The sequence below is a fragment of the Patiria miniata genome, unplaced genomic scaffold (genome assembly GCF_015706575.1).
Source record: "Patiria miniata isolate m_02_andy unplaced genomic scaffold, ASM1570657v1 HiC_scaffold_9, whole genome shotgun sequence".
NCBI classification, from domain to species: Eukaryota; Metazoa; Echinodermata; class Asteroidea; order Valvatida; family Asterinidae; genus Patiria; species Patiria miniata.
The window spans coordinates 14,471,704-14,496,552 of NW_024037076.1; the positions used below are offsets into that span (position 1 = coordinate 14,471,704).

At 39.1% G+C, this 24,849-nt stretch overlaps 1 protein-coding gene across 2 annotated transcripts in view; it reads left to right on the top strand.

Annotated features, from left to right (window-relative positions):
- The window catches only part of LOC119720608 (adhesion G protein-coupled receptor E3-like), a 49,030-nt gene that overhangs the window by 11,777 nt on the left and 12,404 nt on the right, over positions 1-24,849 (top strand). The window contains exons 5-15 of one of the 2 annotated variants that reach the window (XM_038190343.1): positions 1,401-1,565; positions 2,340-2,579; positions 3,252-3,320; positions 4,838-4,949; positions 6,537-6,662; positions 7,688-7,869; positions 8,682-8,740; positions 10,001-10,169; positions 13,603-13,695; positions 21,828-21,943; positions 24,407-24,515. In XM_038190343.1, coding sequence (XP_038046271.1) covers positions 1,401-1,565; positions 2,340-2,579; positions 3,252-3,320; positions 4,838-4,949; positions 6,537-6,662; positions 7,688-7,869; positions 8,682-8,740; positions 10,001-10,169; positions 13,603-13,695; positions 21,828-21,943; positions 24,407-24,515 — 1,440 coding nt within the window. The remainder of the gene's footprint in view (positions 1-1,400; positions 1,566-2,339; positions 2,580-3,251; positions 3,321-4,837; positions 4,950-6,536; positions 6,663-7,687; positions 7,870-8,681; positions 8,741-10,000; positions 10,170-13,602; positions 13,696-21,827; positions 21,944-24,406; positions 24,516-24,849) is intronic. The other variant, XM_038190344.1, reaches the window with a different exon arrangement.

A 24,849-nucleotide genomic window follows, 5' to 3' on the forward strand; every position in this document is an offset into this window, starting at 1 on the left:
TTGAGGTGACATGATGATGTCATCATGTGAATTTATATTGATTTTTTTGGATTTTCATTTCATCTGCATATTTCATGAACAAAACATGCTACTTCAAAATTCTTATTGTATTATGTTTGGCATTTGGTGTGATGTTATCATGATCTCATCAAAATTTGTGATTTAAAAATTAAAAAAATGTTGATTGTCATGAACCTTGGTGGGTAGGGAGATACTATTACAATTATCCAAAGTGACGTCAAGATGACTTCGTCAACTTAATTTCTATTAAGTTTCAAACTCTTGACATATTTTTCTACTAGCAATATTTGACATGAAATGCAATCACGTTGACTTTAAAGGGAATATACATCATTTGCTTTTGCTGTAATTTTCAGAAATGGATGGAATTGGGGGGTTGGAAATATATAGCAAATATAGTTACACTGACTTTTTTGAGGTTTTGGGTTCGAAAATGCTATAAAAACCAAGAAAAATGATCATTTTCCTGTAGTCTGGTTCCCTGACTCCATATAAGAAAAAAACAGAGCAGTTTACATACATTGGGGAATTGTAAGGTCAGGGAACCAGTCTAGCTGGCTCGTACCCGTTCATAGGTTTGTAATCGATTGCAAACAAGTGCGATGGTCAATTGGGGCCAGTATTTGAAAAAAAAAAGCCAGTTGTTTCCAACGCTGATCGGCCAATCAGCGTTGGAAATTAATACAAAAATACCACTTTTCTTGAAAATGACAGTATACCAGGTGCCATGATTTTACAGGATGCTTTACACTGTCATTCACTAACAGTCCAGCAAGGTATTTCAAAATGATTTGGTAGTTTTATTTTTTGATGTTTGCAAATGTTGTATTTTCCCTTTAAACAAGGCAAAATACAAAGATCCTAAGCTTACATGTAAGTTGGTCCTAAGTAAGTGACATAATGATGACGTCATCCTGAGTCATAATATGTTATCTGAAATTTTAATAATTTAAAGTTCCACATCTATTTTTTCTCTCAAATGTTTGCATTTTTAATTTTAAAAGGTAATGTCTTATAACTATACATGTACAACTACAAGACTTGCCATCACATATGGTCTAAAAAACTTGGACCATAAAGCTTCAAAATTTTCACAAATGTAACACATGGAAGAACCCAATGTTCTGTTATCGAACTACATAGCTCTAGTTTCTTTGATGTTTTTGTTGGTTTTTTTGCGTAAAAGAGAGTTACATGTGCTTTGTAAAATCAAGTCATCATAAGTGAATTCACACAACATTCATGTTCTAGAATGGACATACACATATATGGGCTGCTTGAGCAGAAATTTGTGTGCTAAGTAGCACCATGAAATTCACCCTCTCTTTCTAAAAGAAATTCAAGGTGTGAAGTAATTGCATAACTATGATTTACAACAGGTTCAAGTGAATGGATATGATAAGTTCACATTCCTGCACAGAGCAACAACTGGTACACTGCCCCAATTTGATGTGGTGCGAATCATGGCCAGTCCTGGCACGGTGGACCTTTGCTGGACTAAGTTTAATCTGGACCTGCTCCCAGCTCCAACCAGTTCCAGTGAGGTACGTGTAAATGTCTACATTGTTCAATCGTAATTGCCTTGTATTTGTGGTCTGATTGCACAGGTTCACAAAACAATGTGTGTAAACACCTTCAATTGTGGATCCTATTGTCCTCTGTTGTTTAAGGTCCAATATTTGAGTGTGTATACATGTACATTACATGTATGGGTGATGCTTGTGTTATCAAAATTCATCATTATTTAAATGTGGCAGCTGCCAAGGCCATTGCTATGCTTGTATTTTTTAAAGGATGTGGTTTTGAAAAAGGAAAACATTTTTAAGTCTGAAATATACATGATAAAAGCCAAATGGCAAAAACAGTATTATTTCTTCATATTGTTAGTTTTTACTTCATGTCATTCTTCTGATTTACACAATTTGTTGCAAATCTGCATATCTTCAAATCTAAAGGCTGTGTCATACTTCAATTTGAATTTCATGACGTCAACCATTCACGTTTCATTGGGACGTTCTCTGTTACCTTAACAAATTCACTTTACATCAACATCTGCATGAAGTATGAACCATCCTTAAAGGTGAGTTTATCATCATTGCAAACTACAAACAATTTGATTCTGTGGCCTCACTTCATGATTTGCAATACAAAATTTGAACTTATTCATCTCTGCAATTTTGCTTTTAACTATTTCATGAGGTAAATTTGGCCATTCACAGTCATGTGAAGCATGAACCAGACTTTACATAGAAATATACTGCTTGTTGATGGCAGGAGACAGTTACAGCCAGTGTTTGACAATTGCTTAATACCTGTAGGTGACCACCAAATGCAGCCAGCCAGTTCAGAGGAGCTTGTGCGATGATCTGGTCTGCTACCTCTTCTCAAAGGAACACAGCATGTACACTAGCACTGCTAACCCCGTCACTATGACAGCCAGCCCCATGACCCTGTCTGATGATGTTTATACTTCCTTGGAGGAAATGGCAGAACAGTTTTGTTGTTTGGAGGGACTCATCAAAAATATAGACGATAGAAAAAACAAAGATATCCTTCAGGTAGGGATATGATTTGTGGAGAGAATTTCTCTACGAGTTTTTTTTATTCTATCATTCAGTGCTGTACCTGTGTCCAATTTGCAAGGAGGGGGGGGGGGGGGAGCGGTACATTTGAAATTGGGGTACCTCATACTATGAACATCTGATCCCTTAAATTTTCATTAAAAATCCACTTCTCCGTGAAAAGAATCTTTAAGAGATGTTTCACGGACATTTACATGAAGCTCATATAGGACTAATCCTGTAAGGCTATTTTCACGTTTTTTTTTAATGACCCTGGCCACTGAGGATTATCATTGGTTATACATAACAGTACACTGGGTCTATCTCCATGGGTAAACAAAGGACTTTCTTAAGGATGTTTTCACGAACACCTAATCTGGCTTAATATGTTGAAAAATCTGTGAAAATTTTGTTAACTGTAATTTCAAGGGAAAATGGCTCTTTAACGAATTTTGAAGGGATGAAGATGTTCATAGCTGAAGGGGAACCTCAGTGGGTTTCAAACAATACAGAGCTGTATGGCCTTCCCCCTGTGTCTCCACTAACTTGGTAGGGAGCATGGATCAGACAGTATACTGGCCAGTGCCAGAAATCAATGACATTCAGCGGACACTCAGTTGACCTTTTATTGAAGCTTAGCCTATTTGTTTTATTTTTTTTACATTTCAGTTGGCAGCAGAAATCAACACTCAACTCTTTGCATGGGATGGTAACGCAAGCTGGAGTCATGTGAATGAGGTGCGAAAAGAAAGAAAAAAATAATAGGAATTATGTATAAATAATATAAAATATATTTTGTAGGGTACCTTTCCCGTAAGGTAGGGTAGCTTTCCTTGCCAGGTCTGATGCTTTGCTGAATTAAATGAGGTCAAACAAAAAAATTACCTTTGGTTCAGGTCACATGGTTAGAACAAAGAGCAAGAAACATGGTTCAACCACTGTCGTGTCGATGTTTTCTACGCTTCTCCGTGGTTTGTCAGGTTTGTGCGCTTGTGGTGATAGCAATTGAAAAATCCTCGTCAAATTCCCCATGGTTTTTCACAAAGAATTCCCTGAATATCATTTAAAAATTTCACTGGAAGAAATTTCCTTTTTGTTTTTGGAAAATGTTCACATTCTCCGATGTCTGGAGCAAATTGGAGTCTTCTAGCACCTGCATGAGAGCCGCATGAAAGCCACAAAAGACGTGCAGCCGGCGTCCGATCCGATGTAAAGTTTACAATGCACATGGCAATTGGTGGAATGATATCGCATAATGAATTTTCCTATTGGCTAACGCGATGTCAACAAAGACTTGCTTTCAGCAACCTAAAAGCATTTAGTTTAAAAAAAGATCGTTAGGACACTTTGCTTCCATGATTTCTCCCACAATTTCAAACAAAGTTTGTCTGTCGAAGGTCTGTGCGGCTGTGTAACTTGCGGTCAACCAATAGAATTGCTTGTTGGGCACAGACATTGCCGTGGGGATTTCCCCTGGCACGCAATACTGCGCTGCTCGCACACACGTGTGTACGTACACTCGTACAGAGGAACATGAGACACACAGACCAGACTTTTTGGAATGCGTTGCAATAACGATTACGTGACGAAGGACCCAAGTGGTACAACATTTGTATGTTTGACCACAATGGGTTTTTTTCGGATAATACCAGAAAGAAAAAAATCACTTGCTGGTAAATGCCTATAAATTGTTCTGGCGGGCAGCGATTTTGACCAATTTTGATCGGAAGTCGGTATCGTATAAACGGGGTCGCGGTCAGGTGACCCGAACCAAAGGTATTTTTGTGTTTGGCCTGATACAAATGCTGCACAATGTTCACGATCTTTAACAATATTTAAGTGTTATTGGGGGAGTGGACAACCTCTACTTTATTTAATAACTTGGTCATGAGGAACAAGTTATGTGCATTCAGATGTTTACCCTGTTGCCAGAACACTATTCTGTAACCACAACAACATGCCTCAAAATGAATTGCAAGTGGTTCCCATGGTCATTGGCATCACCAGTATTTTTCAGGAGGGGGCAAGGATTCAACCTAAGGCAGTGTCCTAGTAATTGAACTTGATATAACTCCATTGCTCAACATATCTGTGATATATTGAGACCATGTGTTGTGTCCTGATAGTGCGCCCTCTATCGGTATGATTAAAGAGTTCCGCCATGTTGCATTAAAGAGTGTGTTCTGATAATTTTACGTCTGACGTTCCCTTCTTTCCATGACATAACACCATGCCGATTCCTGTCCACTTTACAGATCAGTCCTAGTGGACCATTGAGCCTTACGGACAGATTGGATGACATAGCACAGGTCCTTGGAAATCGTCTCCAACTTGGGAAAACAATTGAGGCAGAGACACCAACAATCAGTGAGTTCATAAGCAAACCTTGTTACCACCTTGGACCAATCAACACTCAATGTCATGACTCGCTTTATAGAATCCTGTGCTTATGATCACAGTTTATGCTTTTACAGTGTTACAAAAGCATTTGGCATTGTATTATCCTTCTAATAACAGCATGAACTCTGTGCACAAGTACTCCTTCAGTGGTTATAAAGTGGAGGGCGCTAAATTTCATCCGTGCTGAAAGGTAGACAGGTTTTTTTCACGGCGTACCCAGCCTCTGTAAAATAAAAAAAAAGGGGGTGGGGGAGGGGGGCTGGACACCATGTTCCCATGGGGTGCTGTTCAAAACCGAACTCATAGTAAATGTCTGACAATAGTATACAAATATTGAGTGGCTCAGCGTGGAATGGGAGGAATATAATTGCAAGGTGAAATCTGTACTTTTCCATTTCACGAGGCGAAGCCAAGTGAACTGGAAAAGTCCAGATTTTACCCAGCGATAATATTCCTCCCATTTCACAATTTAAAGCCACTCAATATTTGTTTTATATAACTGACATATAGATCCTTGTTATTTGATATTTGAACTTTTGTTTCAATACAAAATTGGTGGAATATGTATTTCTCTCTTCCAAACCACCCCTTCACAAAAATGTTTGAACCCAACACTGTAGCGCTGGCTCTTTGAAACAATACACGCTACCGGTACGCGCAACACTGAACGCACACACCAGCATGCATTTGCACACAAATATCTCGTCATGGAACAAGAATAATCCTAACTGTTCAATAGTATTTCCCATTCCCATGGGCAAATGGGACTTTTTGAGCCCCGGCGTGAATGGGAGCAATAACGAATGTCATCACATGATGTGAGTTCCCAAAGGCGGATCCAGAACACAATTTTTTTGGGGGGGCCCAAAAAGTGTGTCCAAAAAAATTACGGCGTGGGGCTCGGGGCCCATTTAAGATGCTCTGTGGTGCGATCTGAGGCAATTTCTGACCACTTTATAATTGTTAATGTTTTTTGAGGAAAAGATGGTGGTGTACTCAATGGCCCCCTTTGGCCCCCCCCCCCCCTGGATCCGCCCTTGTGAGTTCCACCAATTACATGACAAGGATCTGTATGTCGGTTATATAAGTGGCGCTATTCTCTTTCCACAGGACGTTAAAACAAAACTTAGGAAATTGCACACAAAAAAAGGTTGTCAGGGAAATAAAATGTGGAAAAAGGCATTTTTGTTAAACCCGCTATTCATGATAACTTATAGGACTGTGCTTTTCTCAGATTGCCAAGTTTCTAGTGGGGGGGGGGACTGGAGTGGGGAAACAATGTGGTCCCCCCCCCTCCCTCCCATGTAGCTACACCTCTGAGTCCATAAGGTTGCTTTTCCTTTTTGGCCAATAAAAGTCACCTCGCAGTGTGTCTGTGGGCAAGTGTTAGTGCCTCTGCATGGGCACTCTCCATAGACATCACCTTCTGACAATGGTGAATTTTTCTTAATAAAATTAAGTGTCACACACTACAAAATTTCATTCATCAACCATTGACGTTCATATGGTCGTGGACTATGTAGTTTAGACTATTTGTGTACTTTTTGTGAGCAGGTTGTTCTCTGGAATCCAATACTCTTGGTGCATTCATCCAGAAAGATTGGACTTTCAAGCCCTTTGGAGAAGAAGAAGATATGATAACTATCAAGGGAGTTGACCTCACTGAGGTGGGATTTAATGGTAAGCAGTAATGCATTGCATGCATATTCATCAAGTTTTCTCTTTTGAAAAAAGTTGTATGGATAAGGGAACACTTAATACAGGGTGGTTAAAAAAAAAGGACGCCCACATTTGACAGTAATTTTCACCTATTTTTAAAAATTATTTTTAACTGTCGAGTAGTAGCTATTAAAGTACTGGCCTTTAAGCAAATGTGACCAAAAAAAATCGTTGCATTTGCACATTTTGTCATTGGGCTATGCTAATTTGAACATTTCATGTGCGAAACCTGTATGTCCATGGAGGTATACCTTCCCTTCGCTTGACGGAGCTCAGCTATCGGAGCTTTATTTGAAAGGGCATGGCATTTGATAGTTATGTTAGGTCATGTTATGGAGCAATGAACTTAAGCCGACAGCTCATTGAGAAGATGATCTTAACACTGACATGAATAATTGGACAGCTTCAATAAAAGTTACCAGGGCAAAATATATTTTGGTGGGAAGGTTTTTTTAATTTTTATGAACTACGAAAACGTCCAATTTACATAGAATAACCTGTGGACAAGACTGATTTTGGTGACTTGTATTCAAATTAGCATAATATCACTTTTACTAAGCTTTTTTCACCATGCATGGTTAAAGGCCTATACTTTACTACTATGTGAACAAATATTTAAAATAAGTGCATTAAGTAGGTGAAAATTGCTTTTTTAACCACCCTGTATTATAGACTTTTCATGGTATGAAACATTGTCCACAAATGTTAACTTAAGCTACACGAATAATCTTTGCCAAGTTTAATCACAGCCAAATAAAGCAGACACAAACAAATTGTTTGGTGATGTATCACAGAATTCTAGTATCATACACATTAATGAATTGATACACCCATAGAAAAAGCCACCTTTCAACTTTAGAAACCTTTTCCAATGTGGAATTTGTGCTTGCTCTGTTTTTTGACAGTTTGGAAATGAGATATACTCATTGTAATCTTACTGACCCATTTCATTACATTTCTTCAAATTCCACTTTACTTTCTGACAGACTCTGAAATAAAGTTCTCCTTGTTTGGAGCAGCTTACACCAATATCACAGATCTCATCAATTATAATCAGGAAGGCACAGAGGAATTCATTGTGGCTGATGTCATATCTGCTACAGTCTTTGGACCTGAAGGACAGCTGGTAGTGCCAGTAACATTCTCCAGAAGACTTGGTCCAATTACGGTGAGTATGTGTGACAGGGTCTTAGAAAATCAATGCACAAGACTAAAAACAATAACATACAACCGAAATGAACCTCACCAGCATGCCTTCATATATCTTTTGGACTCTTCCTAGGAACTCCTCAATGTTGACAATGTTGAAAGAACACAGCTATAGAAGGAGGCATTTAAATGTCATTCTGCTCTCTATGCATACTCAGTTGCTTTATTCTCACATCAAGACTCTGCAGTTGAATACCTTGGTGAACTAACTTCAAAATTGGTGCTGTTTTAAAATTATGGTGAAGTAACATGCAAGGTAGCAAAAATGAATTTAATGTTTTATAGCATAGATAGCTATACTATGCATAGTTATGCTCTGAGGTGTAACAATGTAATATGCCACAGTTATTGAAGGAAACTTGGTCAGCATTTTCGTCATGTGTGCATGCTCGGCAACATGTACATTCCTCGCAATTGGTACATGGCTTTAACATGCTCATTCAAAATGAACATTGGTCAGGTTAGGTTTATCATGACTGCTGATATTTGCCTTACCTCTAAGTCCGTCCATTCATATGCCTCTTCCTATGTTCCCAGCCATTTCTGAAATGGTACAAAACTAGGCAAATGTCACTCACCTGCTAATCACTGAATGTTGCTGAGCACATAAAAAACACCAAAACAATCCCTTAAAACAGGCTTAAATAATGAAATATTGCGTGATGTATAATTCTCATTGAGTGGTTCTGAGCACATTTATTTGTTATGGAATATTTTCTGCTCTGCATATTTATCATTGATCTGGAATGGTGTTTATTTTTTTCCCTTTAGGAACATAATTCTTCAGAGTCTAGAGCTCCTGTGTGTGTGTTCTGGAATGTGCATTTAGAGTAAGTCTTAGTTGATCAGTGGCTTTTTGAGAGGCAAAAGGAATATTGCAATATTGTTATAGTTGCTATAATTAGGGGTTGATTATTTGCAATAAGCCAATTTGGTGTGTCATAGGTCCAGAGGCGTAGCCAGGAATTTTTCAGTGGGGGGCGCTGGGAAGCTGGAACATTTCATGGGGGGGGGGGGGGGGCGTCATGTAGATCAATGAAAATTTTTTTTAGAAACTCAAAATCTCAGTTGGGGGGGGGCGACTGGGGGGGCCGACAAGGTTTCATGGGGGGCTGTCGCCCCCCCCACGCCCCCCGTGGCTACGCCACTGCATAGGTCAAAGGTCATTTGGGATAATTGAATGCTCATGGAAGGCGCATGAACAAAAAAGGAGACAGTCGCACGGCCCTCGCGTGTTAATTACGAGCAGATTGAGCGTTCGTGTACAACACACTTCAGCAATTTTATCCCAAATGACCTTTGACCTGGACTACTTCATCGAGATTCCGAACTGGCTTACTGTTACTATTAATGAAAATGCAGAAGAATCCAGGACAAAAAAAAGTTTTTGAAATAAGGTTATTTAATTTGTTTTATTTTATTAATATAAGGTGCATTAGCTTTTTTTCTTCGCATGGAATTTCAGCCGATATTTGCCTATTTTACATTTTCTGAAAAATCTGTGACATCAAGGAGACCAAAACTTTTGAAAAACCTTTTTTTTTTTTTACCAAGAACTACACCTTTTTGATGGTTTGTGTTCAGTGGCATATCAATGGGGGGGGGGGGGGCAGAGGGGGCAGTCTGTCCCCCCTGGCGGATGTTTGTCACAATTGTTTTTGTTCAGCAATTATTTCAATAAATGGTTAAAGAGTTTAGACATCAATCCCAAAAACGACATTACAATGCACCGTGAAAATGGATATATAATTTGCAGTATGCATAATAATGGTCATTTTTGAAGAGCGACCCCATTTGGGAGGTGGGTACCAGACACCCCCCCCCCCCCCTTTTTTTTGATTTTACGGAGGCCAAGTGTCCGGAGAAAAAAACATGTCTACATTTCGGCGCGGATGTGTGGTTGCCCCCCCCCCCTTACATCCAAAGCTGGATACGCTACTGTTTGTGTTTCATAAGTGTTATTGGCCTTCATCCAGGACTTCCACGATCTGATAAGATATAGATATGAGATATGCTTCGTACTTCAGCAATTGATATTGAAATGATATGAAACTTTTTTTAATAGAGACTATTTTCCCTCCCTGTACAAGGGGTCATGTTGCAGGAGGTTGGTCAACCTGGGGTTGTAGCAGGATCACAGAGGATGGCAATCCCTATGCTGAAGCATTTGAGGGTGATTATGTCACATGCTACTGCAATCATACCACCAACTACGCTATCTTGATGCGCATTGTTCCACTGGAGAATAAACCAGCAAAGGTATGGTGTGCAGCCCTGTCCTGATCCTGGGTGCTCATGATATTGGTGTACTCATTCAAGTGCATAATAAATCTGTACACACACATTCAGCTGCAATATCTATAAAGTGGGTCATTCTATGAATTAAGGGGCAATTTTTTCCTGTACGTGTTATGACTAACAATTTCAAAATTCTGGATGGGCTTCTCAATGCATTCTTTCTCATCTTCACAACAAATAAAGAATACTTTGAGGTCATTTCTAATGAATAGCAATTTACAAAGTTCAAATGTCTTAATTTGGACCCTTAATTTACAGAATGATCCTGGTATGCAAGTTTTCCTCGGATGTGCTGATATCCTTGTTTTTTACTTCTCATGAATGGCATTACAAAATATACTGTACAAAGTCTTGTGTGGTTTGGAATTTCCTTGTTTTTTTTCCCAAAAATTCCAGTTGCATGCCTGCCAATTACAGTACCAATCAAAAAAGGGCTATGATACACTCAACCCAAAAAGAAAGTTCCCTCTTAATACTTTTTTGTCTAACTCAAAAACTACTGCGCACATCTTACTCAAATTATGACTGATCAGTACAGAAATTCCTTAGCAATCCAGCCATACTCTTTGTTTGGCCCGAAACAGTGATAATGTGTACAAAATTGTGCAATTTATGACAAATGGTACCAAAAAAAAGTTGCACTTTTGTATACACGCCAGGTGAGTGTGAACCACAATTTGCAAGTTGCCAAATAAAGACTATGGCTGGATTGCTAAGGAATTTCTCTACTGATTAGTCATTATTTGAGCGAGAGGTGCTCAGTAGTTTTTGAGTTAGATAAAAAAGTATCAGAGGGGGGGGGGGACTTTCTGTTTTGGTTGAGTGTAGTATGGCACCATGCATATTGACAAGATTATCATATCAGAAAGGGTGTGTTTTTGGTTGATCAAATTTAAATGAAGTACATGAGAAGTGAGACATTTGAAAAAGACATCAACAGATAGACAACTGTAGTTGTATGGAAGGACTTCAGAGGCTGTTGAGTTCAGATGTCACTTCAGTCAACTGTTGAAACCAAAGTCTTCTTGGGTCAACTATGAGTTGACTCTGGAAAGGCAGGTGTGATGGCAGGTGTGATGGTACTTGAGTGAAGTCTTTGTACATGGGATGTTCATGTACATGGGATGGTACTTGAGTGAAGTCTTTGTACGTGGGATGTTCATGTACATGGGATGGTACTTGAGTGAAGTCTTTGTACATGGGATGTTCATGTACATGGGATGGTACTTGAGTGAAGTCTTTGTACGTGGGATGTTCATGTACATGGGATGGTACTTGAGTGAAGTCTTTGTACGTGGGATGTTCATGTACATGGGATGGTTTGAGTGAAGTCTTTGTACGTGGGATGTTCATGTACATGGGATGGTACTTGAGTGAAGTCTTTGTACGTGGGATGTTCATGTACATGGGATGGTACTTGAGTGAAGTCTTTGTACGTGGGATGTTCATGTACATGGGATGGTACTTGAGTGAAGTCTTTGTACGTGGGATGTTCATGTACATGGGATGGTACTTGAGTGAAGTCTTTGTACGTGGGATGTTCATGTACATGGGATGGTACTTGAGTGAAGTCTTTGTACATGGGATGTTCATGTACATGGGATGGTACTTGAGTGAAGTCTTTGTACGTGGGATGTTCATGTACATGGGATGGTATTTGAGTGAAGTCTTTGTACGTGGGATGTTCATGTACATGGGATGGTACTTGAGTGAAGTCTTTGTACGTGGGATGTTCATGTACATGGGATGGTACTTGAGTGAAGTCTTTGTACGTGGGATGTTCATGTGCATGGGATGGTACTTGAGTGAAGTCTTTGTACGTGGGATGTTCATGTACATGGGATGGTACTTGAGTGAAGTCTTTGTACGTGGGATGTTCATGTACATGGGATGGTACTTGAGTGAAGTCTTTGTACGTGGGATGTTCATGTACATGGGATGGTACTTGAGTGAAGTCTTTGTACGTGGGATGTTCATGTACATGGGATGGTACTTGAGTGAAGTCTTTGTACGTGGGATGTTCATGTACATGGGATGGTACTTGAGTGAAGTCTTTGTACGTGGGATGTTCATGTACATGGGATGGTACTTGAGTGAAGTCTTTGTACGTGGGATGTTCATGTACATGGGATGGTACTTGAGTGAAGTCTTTGTACGTGGGATGTTCATGTACATGGGATGGTACTTGAGTGAAGTCTTTGTACGTGGGATGTTCATGTACATGGGATGGTACTTGAGTGAAGTCTTTGTACGTGGGATGTTCATGTACATGGGATGGTACTTGAGTGAAGTCTTTGTACGTGGGATGTTCATGTACATGGGATGGTACTTGAGTGAAGTCTTTGTACGTGGGATGTTCATGTACATGGGATGGTACTTGAGTGAAGTCTTTGTACGTGGGATGTTCATGTACATGGGATGGTACTTGAGTGAAGTCTTTGTACGTGGGATGTTCATGTACATGGGATGGTACTTGAGTGAAGTCTTTGTACGTGGGATGTTCATGTGCATGGGATGGTACTTGAGTGAAGTCTTTGTACGTGGGATGTTCATGTACATGGGATGGTACTTGAGTGAAGTCTTTGTACGTGGGATGTTCATGTACATGGGATGGTACTTGAGTGAAGTCTTTGTACATGGGATGTTCATTTGAGTCATCGCTGATTCAGTAGTAAGTTTCTTAATAGCTTGACCAGGAAGCACTAGAGACCTAGAGCATATGTTTTAATGATAATGATTTGTATTTACACATAAAATGGTTTTGCTGAGAAATACTTTGACTCATGTATGATGTATGGCGTTTGACTCATGTATGATGGTGCGTGGGTTTGAACCCTGCGAGGAACATGGTGTTTGTGCCATGGGCGTCGCGAGGGGGGGGGGGGGGTTGAGGTCATAGTGGTGTAAATTTAATGGGTTGGGGGTGGGGCAAAATGTCCCTGCCCCCCTCTAACACTGATAAATCGAGAATATGTTGAGAAATACAACAATTTTGGGGAAAAATATGTTTGCCCCCTCCAGAAAAAAATCCTGGCGACGCCCATGGTTTGTGCCCTTGGGCAAGACACTTAACTACAATTGCCTCTCTCCAGCCAGGAGTATGAATGGGTACCTGTGAGGGTCGAGGACCAATTGAGTGCTGATATCGGCTGCCACGTGGTCCCATGGCCTGATGAATGGGGGAGTAATTGTAAAGTGCTAAGATTGTTGATATGATGCAAAATGTTATAAGCATTGCAATTTTGTTATTATTATTTAATTAACAAATGACACCACTTCTTCTCTCCACAGGCCATCTTAACAAAATGATTAAAAGTGAAAGTATTAATAAAATCTTTTACTTTCTTGTTTTTACAAAATATATGTATCATGAATGCTTTTTTTTCCGATTTAGGAAGTCCTAATAACTAGCCCGTCTATAAGGACTTTGGTGATTAATTCAACTGTTGTGGAAATCAAACAGGTTTTCAACCAATCAACCTCCAAGGTGATTCTTTGAAAGTCAGAACACTGCAGCAGCTCCACTAATATCCTGTATATTCCTGCTTAAATTCTATTCACAAATATGTCTCATCTCAAGGTGTGGTTTGCCATCTATGTCATAGGTATAGATTTCACATGGTACAGCTACTTTTAAGTAGTTGTTTTAAGTGAAAACATCAGTTAAAAAGTGGCAAAAACTGATGTTTTTACCATGTTCAAATAGTTGTCACCATAATTCAGAAGTCAGCCATTCAGAAGTTAACCATACATGTATATATGTATATAGCCATCAGCATATTTATGGGTCCCGAGGCTGTCAGCAAAGTCTAATTTAGTCATATAGATAGTACATTAGCTGCTTGGCAAATATCAGAGCTTTATTGAGATGAATGGCTCTCAAGCTCGTGGTTAAATTTCCTTTGAACTTGGTTGAGGAAAATTTGTTTAATCAACACAGCAGTATGTTGCGTAAAAGTCATACTGACAAAGATGGCTTACCGCTGAATTACTTGCACACACTTAGACTTGTGTTACATACCCTGTATATATGAAGCAGAATTAGAGTAAAGAAGATTGGAACATATATTTTGAAAAAATGGAATGTATTTTTTTGAAAGTCGAACATGTTTTTAAATCTAATGCGATCGAACGTGTATTTTATCAATCCAATACATTTTCCAAAACCAAATGAAATTTTACAGACCGAACATCTTTGCCATTTGAATGCATTTCAAAACCAAACAAAATTTGACAAACCTAAACGTCTTTACGATTCGAATGCATTTCCCGAAATCGAATGAAATTTTACAAACCTAAAATATCTTTATGCATCAAATGCATTTTTTGTGACATGAAACATCCGCCCGTTTTTTTTCTCAGTCATCTGAATTTAAAATGCATCCGAATTGAAAAAAATTCTGATCTGAAAAAGCATTTGATCTTTTTTGGCCATGTTCGGCTTGGTTTTTGCCAAAGTATACACAAATAGTCTCCGCTCCAGAACAGCGATAAAGCCTTGCTCCCATACAAGAGGTGAAATACATGAGGCAGCAGTGTTAGGTATTCCGTACTACAGCATTGATTTGAATTGAACAATGCATTCAGGTGGTAAAAATGCACGTTGGATGTTTCAAAACATGTTCTGTTTTTAAAACGCATTTGATTTTAAAAAACGTTCGATTTTCAAAAATACATTCTGCTTTCTAAAAAAATATGTTCCAATCTTTTTTACTCTAATTCTGCTTTGTTTGTGTGGACATGTATAGCCATATTATTCTGGAGTGCTAAAAGTGGACCACCGCATTTTCCCATTTTCTGCTAGTACAATTTAAGGTTTTTAGAAATAGCAACACCAGTTTTTAAATAAATAAATTTTCTGTATTAAAGCAGAAATGTAGGTTTTACTTTGATGTCTTTTCTTGACTTCCCAAAAATGGTGACCCAAGTATCCATAATTTTTGTTAGTAAATATTCGGGTTGAACTTTAATCTCTTTTTTTCTGGCAGGAATTTGGTCGTGAACCGAAAGTGATCAAACCTTTTTGCCAGATGTAACACCGCAACCCTCAGTTTGAAATAAGTGTTTGGGCTGTTCACGTTGTCACGTTCTCAGTGCACCTAACCCCTGAAAAGTGTGGATGATTTCGATCAGAGAAAGCTGGTTCAGCTGGTTCGGGCTGACCCACCCAAGATGTGGAGATTGTCACTTTTTTGATACAACCAAATTCCCACCCCTAGGGTAAAATTTAAGTGACACCTCCCCGACATACACGAGTGGGGCACCCCTACTTCAGGCCATACACGCGAATGGCTTAAAGTTCCTGTCCATTCAGTGTGCCAATGGTAACAATGCTTGTGAGCAACCCTTGGGCTTAAAAAATGTGACAGAACCCAAACATTTTGGACAACATCTAGGGACAATTATAGAACATAATATTTGTTTAACAAATATCAATGATTTGCTGGAGGTCACCCGACCACCTCTCTTTTTAAGGCGAATGTTGTAGGTCCGCAGCTGTCCAAAATGCTACAATTAAAAATATTTAACCCAACAAAAGGAAACAAAAAGTTCAAGTGCACATTATTTTGTTCATGGGGATGTTGCGAAATGCACGTGGCACTTCATTAAAGAGTTATAAGACTACACATCAGAGTTGTTATGACTCGAGTCAATGAATCGACTCGAGTCCGACTCGAGTCACAATTTTTGGTGACTCGACTCGACTCGAGTCCCTAAGGGTAAATGACTCGACTCGACTTGAGTCACTGCGAGCAAATGACTCGACTCGACTCGAGTCCTTCATCAGAAGACTCGACTCGACTCAAGCGAAGGCTAATAAGACTCGAGTCCCAAAAATAAAAGCACAACTTTGCGAAAAGTATTTGCAATGACTTACGGTGCAAAATTTATGCTCACTTCGCTTTGCGAATTAGTCATGTATAAATATACAACGTGTCACAGACTCCCACCTCATGGTTCTAGAACGCACAAAATACTATCCACTGCAGGAACCAGATTTTTCGCTTCATCAAATTAGGTTTGCCCTTCACCGACGTATAAACACTGTTTACTCAGTGTGTTACCTCCCGAGTGAAAGTTGGAAAAAATCACTCGGGTGGGACTCGAACCCACGACCTCCTGCTTTCTAGTGCAGATGTCTTACCACTCGACCACCGAGCTAACGGGATCGGTTGGCTGGTTCGAATCTGATGTACATAGCAGCTTGTACGGCATAAACTATTATAAGATGGAATTTTGCATCAGGGTGATATAAATCAAATTAGTTTGCCCTTCACCGACGTATAAACGCAAGAAGGGCAAACCTAATTTGATTTATATCACCCCGACGCAAAATTCCATCTTATAATAGATTTTTCGCTGTTTCATCATTGGCTTTAGGCGATTTCTTATAAAGCTCTTGGATTCGAACGCTGGCTAAACTTATGGCCTCCTTTTATAAATTTTGGTATATAGTGTTCAAATATTCGTGACTCGAATTGACTCGAGCTAAATATTTGACTCGACTTGACTCGACCTTTCGACCTAATGACTCGACTCGACTCCAGTCACTTCTTTAAAATGACTCGACTCGACTCGAGTCACTTCTTTAAAATGACTCGACTCGACTCGAGTCACAAAAATCAGTGACTCATTACAACTCTGCTACACATATTTGAAATTGTTCAGGCAACCTTTATCATAATGTTGTGCTTAAGATTTCAGGAAATGGCCAGTCACAACAGAATATCAAGATGCTCATAGTGACATACATGTAAAGCTGAGTCAGAAACTATAGCGATTAGTATGCTACAAAGGTAGACTGTTCAATTTTATACGGAGGGGTTGCGGTGTTACATCTGCCAAAAAGTTGCACCTAAGTTCACTTTTGGTTCACAAACAAATTTCTGCTAGCAAACAATCAGAGATTTTGGTTGCTACAAAAATTCAATCTGAATATTTGTAAACAGAAATCATGGATTTTTAGTTTTGGCATGAAGAAAGTCTAAATCTAAATCTAAATTTCTGCAAGTAGGAATTGGGAAAGGGGGTTTTCGCTTTTGGAGCATCATAATTTTTGCTATTAAAATTTTTAGATTTTTAATTGTCCATTTTTGACGTGCTGAGATGTTGTCAAACTAAAATCCAAATTTCTGCTAGCAGAAACTGGAGGTTTTGTTAAAACTGGTGTTGCTATTTCTAAAAACCTAAAATCCTGCTAGCAGATTATAATGGGGAAATGCAGTTGTTGACTTTTGGCGCTCCATAAACTGTAGCAGTGGTCCCAACTGTAGTTGGGATTGTCCCAAATATACTTGCTATGTAAACACTCCTTGAAATTGCATTTTTGACAGTGTTTTTGTGAATGTTCTACTTCATTTTGCAACACATACCGTAGTCCTAATCCAAAAATGCCTGTGAGATTGTGATGAGGACCTAAAAGTCCATATAATGTCTTATGCTCCTGCATCATGTGAACTTCTTTTGTTCAGAGGGCCTTGTAGTGACAACAATGCCCATGCACACACTTTTAATGAACTCCATAGAATATTTATTTTAAAAGATGATGTGCACTAAATATACATCACAAACTTTTACTAGACGCACTACACCAGCTATGCACAACTATTTGGTAATGATAAATCTGTGGTGCACAAGTACTTCAAAACAAGTTTTAACGGAAGCAAACCTGCTGCACCTCAAAATGTCAGCGTTGTAGGTCTCGAGACCGGTCTCGGTCTCGGGGTGGTCTCGAGACCACTTTTTGCCGGTCTCGGTCTCGGTCTCGGTCTCGGGAGCTGTGGTCTCGGTCTTGGTCTCGGTCTCGGTCCCCTTTGGTCTCGATATTTTGGCTTGTCTCGAGTCGAGACCAGCCAAAAAGTGAGGGGGGCGGATTCCGCCCCCGGCCCTTTTAGGGTTAAGTAAAGAATCAGTTGAGGGCAAATGTGACAGCAGTGTGATGCTAATGGACATGTCTCTCTCCACTTTCTAGTGAGTGAGGCATAGTCCAATAACCATTGCTCCTCTTCTTATTTCTCGTTTTTATTGTGGGATGATCTGTTGAAACAAGCACTTTATAGCCATCCTCATTGATTCCAAATACAACTGAGATTTAAATCTTATGAATCAAGACTGAAACATTATTTTTACCGTCAGATTTTGTATTTTGAATATGGGAACAATTCAACTCTTTTTCCCTAGAATTTTTCCTTTATTAGTGGAGGCGGAAAAACGTTGTTTTTTTTCCATTATATTTATTAATAGATATTTATCAATTCGTAGACTGTTAAATTGGTATTAGTGGTGGACAGCTGAATTTTGTGATCTCTTTATTAAAATAGACACGACTTGGGAATAGAGTATGCAAATTACGTGAAATGTTCACAGTTACTACTCAATACTGACATGTTCTTTATCCCAATTATATTTTTTACGAAATGGAGCATGCCATATATTTTTTTATCATACTGTCACTTTCTTTTTGACTCGCCATGTATTCATCTTTTCATCTGTGATAAACACAAATTGAGCTACTGCCATAGTCACACAAAAATAAAGTCTAATTGCCTGCCTTGTCTCCTTCCTAAATGTCAATTGCATTTGCATGAGTCGAAAAGAACTGTGTTCCATTAATCGCTATATGCTGTTTACGGCCATCACAATAAACTATTAATATATTGGCAATATGTCGTACTTGTTTATCACTAAAATATTCAAGTAAATTGCCCAGCAAAGTAGCTGATGCGGGCGATACGATGGCACGGTACAAAACACAGAGAGGCGTGCGCACTGAGCCATGAATCCTAAAAGTACATCTCGCCCACCACATTCAGTTTGTGACAGCGCCCTTCTATTGTGTCGGCCATATTCTCAATTAGGCTAATGACGATGATGACGGCGGGCAGATAAACAGAAGATAGATCAGGCAAATATGGTTCATCAATCTTCTATAGTATATGTAACGTTATTGACATTAAACAAATATAAAGTGGCATTACATTTCAGCCTTAGCCAGGCCTTCTTCAGAGGTAAATGACAGAGGAACAAGAAACAAACATGTAGGGGACACACAAACATGCAGGGTTGGAAGGAGAATCACAAAGAGGGATGGGGGGGGGCAGACCAATCCATATCTGGCTACCATCTCTCAATTTGTTGGTCTACATGTACAAATCTATATTCCATGACTGAAATTTTAAAAAATAAATCAATATTTTCTTGCTCCAAATTTTTTTCGAATCGGGTTTACAAGGAGGTCCAATGTAAAATTAAAGTTGCATTTAAATATCCGTTAGTGGTCATTGCTGAAACCAAGGGGTGGCTATGGAGTTTAGGGTCCAAGTTCCTATAACAGATGAAACATCCACCTTTAACTTTTTACTTTTGTCAAGTTTCAACATGTTCAAGTTTTGCAAAAACTAGTACAAATTGTCGTACTCCTAAGTTAGAGTTTCTTCATCAGATTTACACTTTATAGTAGTTAAACAATTTAAAAAAAAAAAATTTTTTTAAAGTGGCAAACATATATGGAGTTCATCAAATAAGGTTTTCCCCTTCTTTAAATTAGGTTGTTTCCAATTTTTTTAATTGATTGTGACAATAACAAATTCTGTTGCCATGTTGTAATTTATGGCATGAAGCAAACACGAAGAGCACTCGCATGACACAATTAAGCAGGTACAAGTGATTCCTAACTTTCAACCACTTCCTTCACATCCCCATGAACATCAACATCTCAAGGACAGACTGTTCAGCTGTAATTAGTGTCTTGTTGTTTATTTAGATTATTGTTATTTATTATCCGCGGTCTCGGTCTCGGTCTCGGTCTCGGTCTCGGTCTCGGTCCGCCTTGAAGGGGCTGGTCTCGGTCTCGGTCTCGGTCTCGCAACTTCAGGTCTCGGTCTTGGTCTCGGTCTCGGACTATCCGGTCTCGACTACAACACTGCAAAATGTATTTGTAAATACACGTTTTATGTAACAAAGTTCACCCCACAATCTTCTTCACCCCATTTATGCACAGACTGAACCCTGCCAAACCAAACCTGAACTTAAACTTAAGAGTTAATCTGCCACACTCTGTGCACTTTTGCAACTTCTGAAATGCCTTTCGCAAGCTTTTATGTCACACAGACGGGGTTTGCCCGAAAGTCTGAAGCTAGACAATCTAAAGGTTTATTGATCCGATGGTTCGATAATTGGAACATATAAATTGCCCATTAGTCCAAAAATGAAATCAGGTTTGTTAATCTGAGTATTTAATGCAATAGTCCGAAGGTTCAATAGTCAGAAACGAAAACAAGGTTCAATAGTCCTAAGGTTCATTAATCCTTGTAGCTCCATGATTAATCTGAAACCACACTGGGTTCAATAGTCCAAATTTACAATAATGTTCAATGCTGTTAATTCGGACTGTATGCACCTTATAGTCGATTCAGACTATTGAACTTAATCGTCTATTCGGACTATCAAACCTTCAGATTATTGTACCTTATGCTTCTTTTTAATTAATTAGCCCTTCAGATTATCGAACCTTTGGACTAATGAACCCTTGGACTAACCAACTTTCAGGCAATCGAACCTTTGAACAATTGAGCTGTCACCACACAAACACCCATAAATGTTAATTTACTGAATCTTTCACTTTCATTTATTAAATTATTTCATATTTGTTTTCCATGCCAACAGACACATGTATCGGGCACTCAATGGGCAGGGGTGGTGTGTGGCTCGGGGGACTTGAGCCCCTGGCCCCCCAATACCAAAACTAAAACAAAAAGGGGTGGGTAAAAAAGGATTAACAAAAAGAAAAGAGGCCTTAAGCTAGTATATGTAGGGCCTACATGACGCCAAAATGATGTGCAGCATCAGTTGGTGAAATCAAACATTTTAAATTAAACATTTGCATAAAACTGTTAGAAAGGGAGTTAAAAGTACATATACCTGAGTAGCACCCCCAGCTTAAAGGTAGATCCATTCCCCACTTCTTCCTCCGCCGAGGCATGGCTGTTTGAAAAAACACTTTTGAGCCCCTACAAATGACAATTCCGGGGTGCACCACTGTTCCATATATTTGTGATCCCAGACAAATCTGTGCATAGGGTCGAAATGTTTTGTGGTTTTGGGCATGCATATGTTACATGTATATAGTTTGTGTACAACTTTTGATTAATTATCAAAGTATTAAGGGTGGGAACATGTTTTTCCCCTGCCAGATTGCAGATTGTTTTTCAATTTGAAGGAAAATGGCCAGTATACATTTTCAACTCTTTCGCTTCTAGCAAATGATATGCCACATATTTGAATAGGCATGTTTACTGGTTTATAAACTAATCAATATAGAATTTGTTACAGCCTATACTGAAAGGTTTACATAATTTCTTTGAATGTCTACGTACCCCATTCCAAGTCAGTTTTGATAATAGGTGATTTACTAGTGCCTTAAAATGCCTTGTCACAGTTCAGTTGCATAGAGTTCACCGCAGGACATTGTTTGCCCGTGACTCTTTCAAAGTATAAATAAAATGTGAAATCAGATTCTCAGAAGAGTTCAGTTTCTTATATATGTTGTAGTTCCTTTCTAAATTTTCAGTCCATCATTGGTAAAAAGATTACTCCTTTTTTTTTCTTGATTGCATACAGCCAACTGACACTGTGTCCAACGTGTCCAACAAGATTCTGGATGTCCTGACCATAATTGGTTGCATCATATCCATAATGGCTCTGCTCATGGCTCTTGCATTCTTCATTTTCTTTAAGTAAGTGTATTTTGTGATATTTATTTGTGTGAATTAGTGAAGGAATATACATCTAGCAAGCTTGAGTTGGGCCAAAAATACTTCTTTATTATGCAAAAAAATGTACTCACAATGGAAACCACAGACTGTACTCAACTAAATGCCTTAATAGAAAGTTAAAATAAGACACAGCCTGCACGTTCATTGCGTTTTCCAAAATGTAAGACAGTTTGTTTTTATCGAGGGGAGAAGGGGGTTCATGGTAAAGTGGGCAATTGCCCCCCCCCCCTGAAAATTGTTACAGTTTCCGGAAGTAAATTACATCGTTGAATATCTCCCTTGCACATTATCAGCTACACATATCTTTTACATGTAGTTTTAATATTACAATAATTGGGTCCTGGGTCCGCCCTTGAGAGGGGGATGTACCCGATGTTCCCCAATACCTATGTTCCCCAATACCGATGTTCCCCGAAATCCTTAGGGTTAGGGTTAGGGTTAGGGCTAGGGATATATGGTAAGGATTTCGGGGAACATCGGTATTGGGTAACATAGGTATGCACCTCTTGAGAGGAGGGTTTGTTGTGGGACTATTGGTGAATGAATGTCACCATGAATGTCACCATGATGGGCCTGCAATTTTGTTTTTAGCAGAATTGACATTGGTTAACAAAGAGTCTTTTAATTTACTGGGGGGGGGGGGGCAGGCCCATTTCATTCTTTAAAATCAGCGAATCAATGCTGAAAATGTAGACATATTTTTTTTATCCAGACGCTTGGCCTCCGTAAAATCAAAAAGTGGGGGGGGGGGGGGGGGGGGGGGGGGGCTCTGGTACCATCTTTCAATGGGGGCGCTTTTCAGATCTGATGATCATGCACACTGTCGTATGTTACTGTGCAAATTACCCTCTTCACCCACGCTGACTACTTCTCTGTGTCCGAGTGTTGCAGACAGGTGGACATATAGGTCATTATTATTACTATAATAATAATAATACGTGTAAAGGTACCATTAAGGAGACATGTTATCATAATATCTTCGCACGATGGGTTATGGCACATTTAAGTTTGAAAAAGTTGTGCACAAATCTATGGGGATGTCTCCCAAATGTCCAATCCAGGGTGATTACTATTACCACCATCAAGGCTGCATTTGTCCAACCACAGTCTCTATAGCAATCTCAATGAAAAAATACAGTAATTCTTCAATAAGGAAATGACAGCACAGTTCAATTCTTGACTTAACTGGTGAACTGATACACTTTATTTGCCCAGATCAGCAGTGTTATGTTCTAGCCAGGGCCATCATTTTGTCATGGGCACGATCATGCAGGTGATTTTTTTTTGAGAAGTGATTGACGCCCTTGGTGCCGACAGCCTTTTAGGGAGAGCTAGGACCTATACCAGTTTGGCCTGGCTTGATTTGCACAGCGCTTTGTACAATGGTGCCTAGGGCCTACAAAACACTAGTCCACTGCCTGGACTGTTCTCGTGCGATCAATCGAGCGTGCGCCCCCACATGCGCCCGACCCGAGCCACTGCACGCGCATACATACAGCAGACTCTCACACCCGAAAACAGTTTTTTCTCCAGGCGTGTGTTTGTGGAGAGGGTGCCCTACTGGGTCTGTGACAAAAAAAACACCCCAAAACAAAACAAAAACGTCCAGAATCTGGACTAACAAAACACTTAATGCGGGCCTGATAGCACCATGATTAAACTATGCGGCATGCAGTAATAATGGGCTCTCCCATTAAAGGAAGTAAAGTACAGTCAGGGTTGCAAGTACCTGCTACACACAAAAAAAGGGTCCAGAATTTGCATACAATTTTTTTATTACATTAAAACAAATTCACTACATGTTGAAAATAATATGTAAGTCCCTGAAAGTTCAGAAAACACACCAAATCTTTCCAAACATTTCTAACTCCTAAAAAAGTCAGAAGAAGACAGAAAGTTGACAATGAAACAGAAAAGATATGTTTTTTTTTATTCCTGATATCATTGAAAGAATATATGAAACCAGTGTGGATAAGATAAAAAACAGAATACTTTGATTACAATTCGTCAGGTATGAGTGAACTGGTCCTCATGTGATGGTCGGTGTCTGCAGACTCTGCACTCAAGCTTCTTTCCAATCTGAATGTGATCCAAATCATTCATATTCAGTCAATATTCCTGGTGTCTTGTGTACTGTATGATATTACCATGCTTCAACTAATTTTGCTTCTATAATGTTCCTTCAGGCAAATGTTTCAAAACATTGAAGGACCTGTTTCAAGTTGCATAACATAACAAATCCGGTAAAGCTTGCTGATTTATAGAGTGTTGAATTATTTCCCAGTCACCAGTGGGGTTGACTCCTGTACTGGTGTAGAGTGTAGAGTTTATTTAGAATTAAAAGAGACTACAACTTCAGTATCCAAATACATGATTTCTATATTTTAACGTTTCACATGTCAATTCATGAATGGTTCCCTACAGGCACAACACCTTGGATACTGAGCGTATTCTTATTCACCGCAATCTGATGGGAGCTCTCCTGGTTGCCATGGTGACATTTATGATTGGTTTGTACCTGACCAATGAACTGGTGAGAAAAAAGTTATATCATCAACACAGGTCTTCAGCCATAGTTTGCTTTCATATATACTCAGCATTCTCCATTTATACAATGATGAATATGTATCCAAACCATACAAATACTTGGACCAAATATATTGCTACTTTATGTCTAGCAGGATAGATTATTTTGCGTGTTTGTATTCGAGCAACCATGACCTGTGATGCCAACTAAGTGCAACAAATAAAAATAAAGTATTTTGATTGCTACATTTTTACTTACACCGTGCATTCTGAACCAAACATTTTAACCAATGATGCCACAGTTAGTTTGAAAAAAAAACCTGAACTGGAAACAGCTTTGT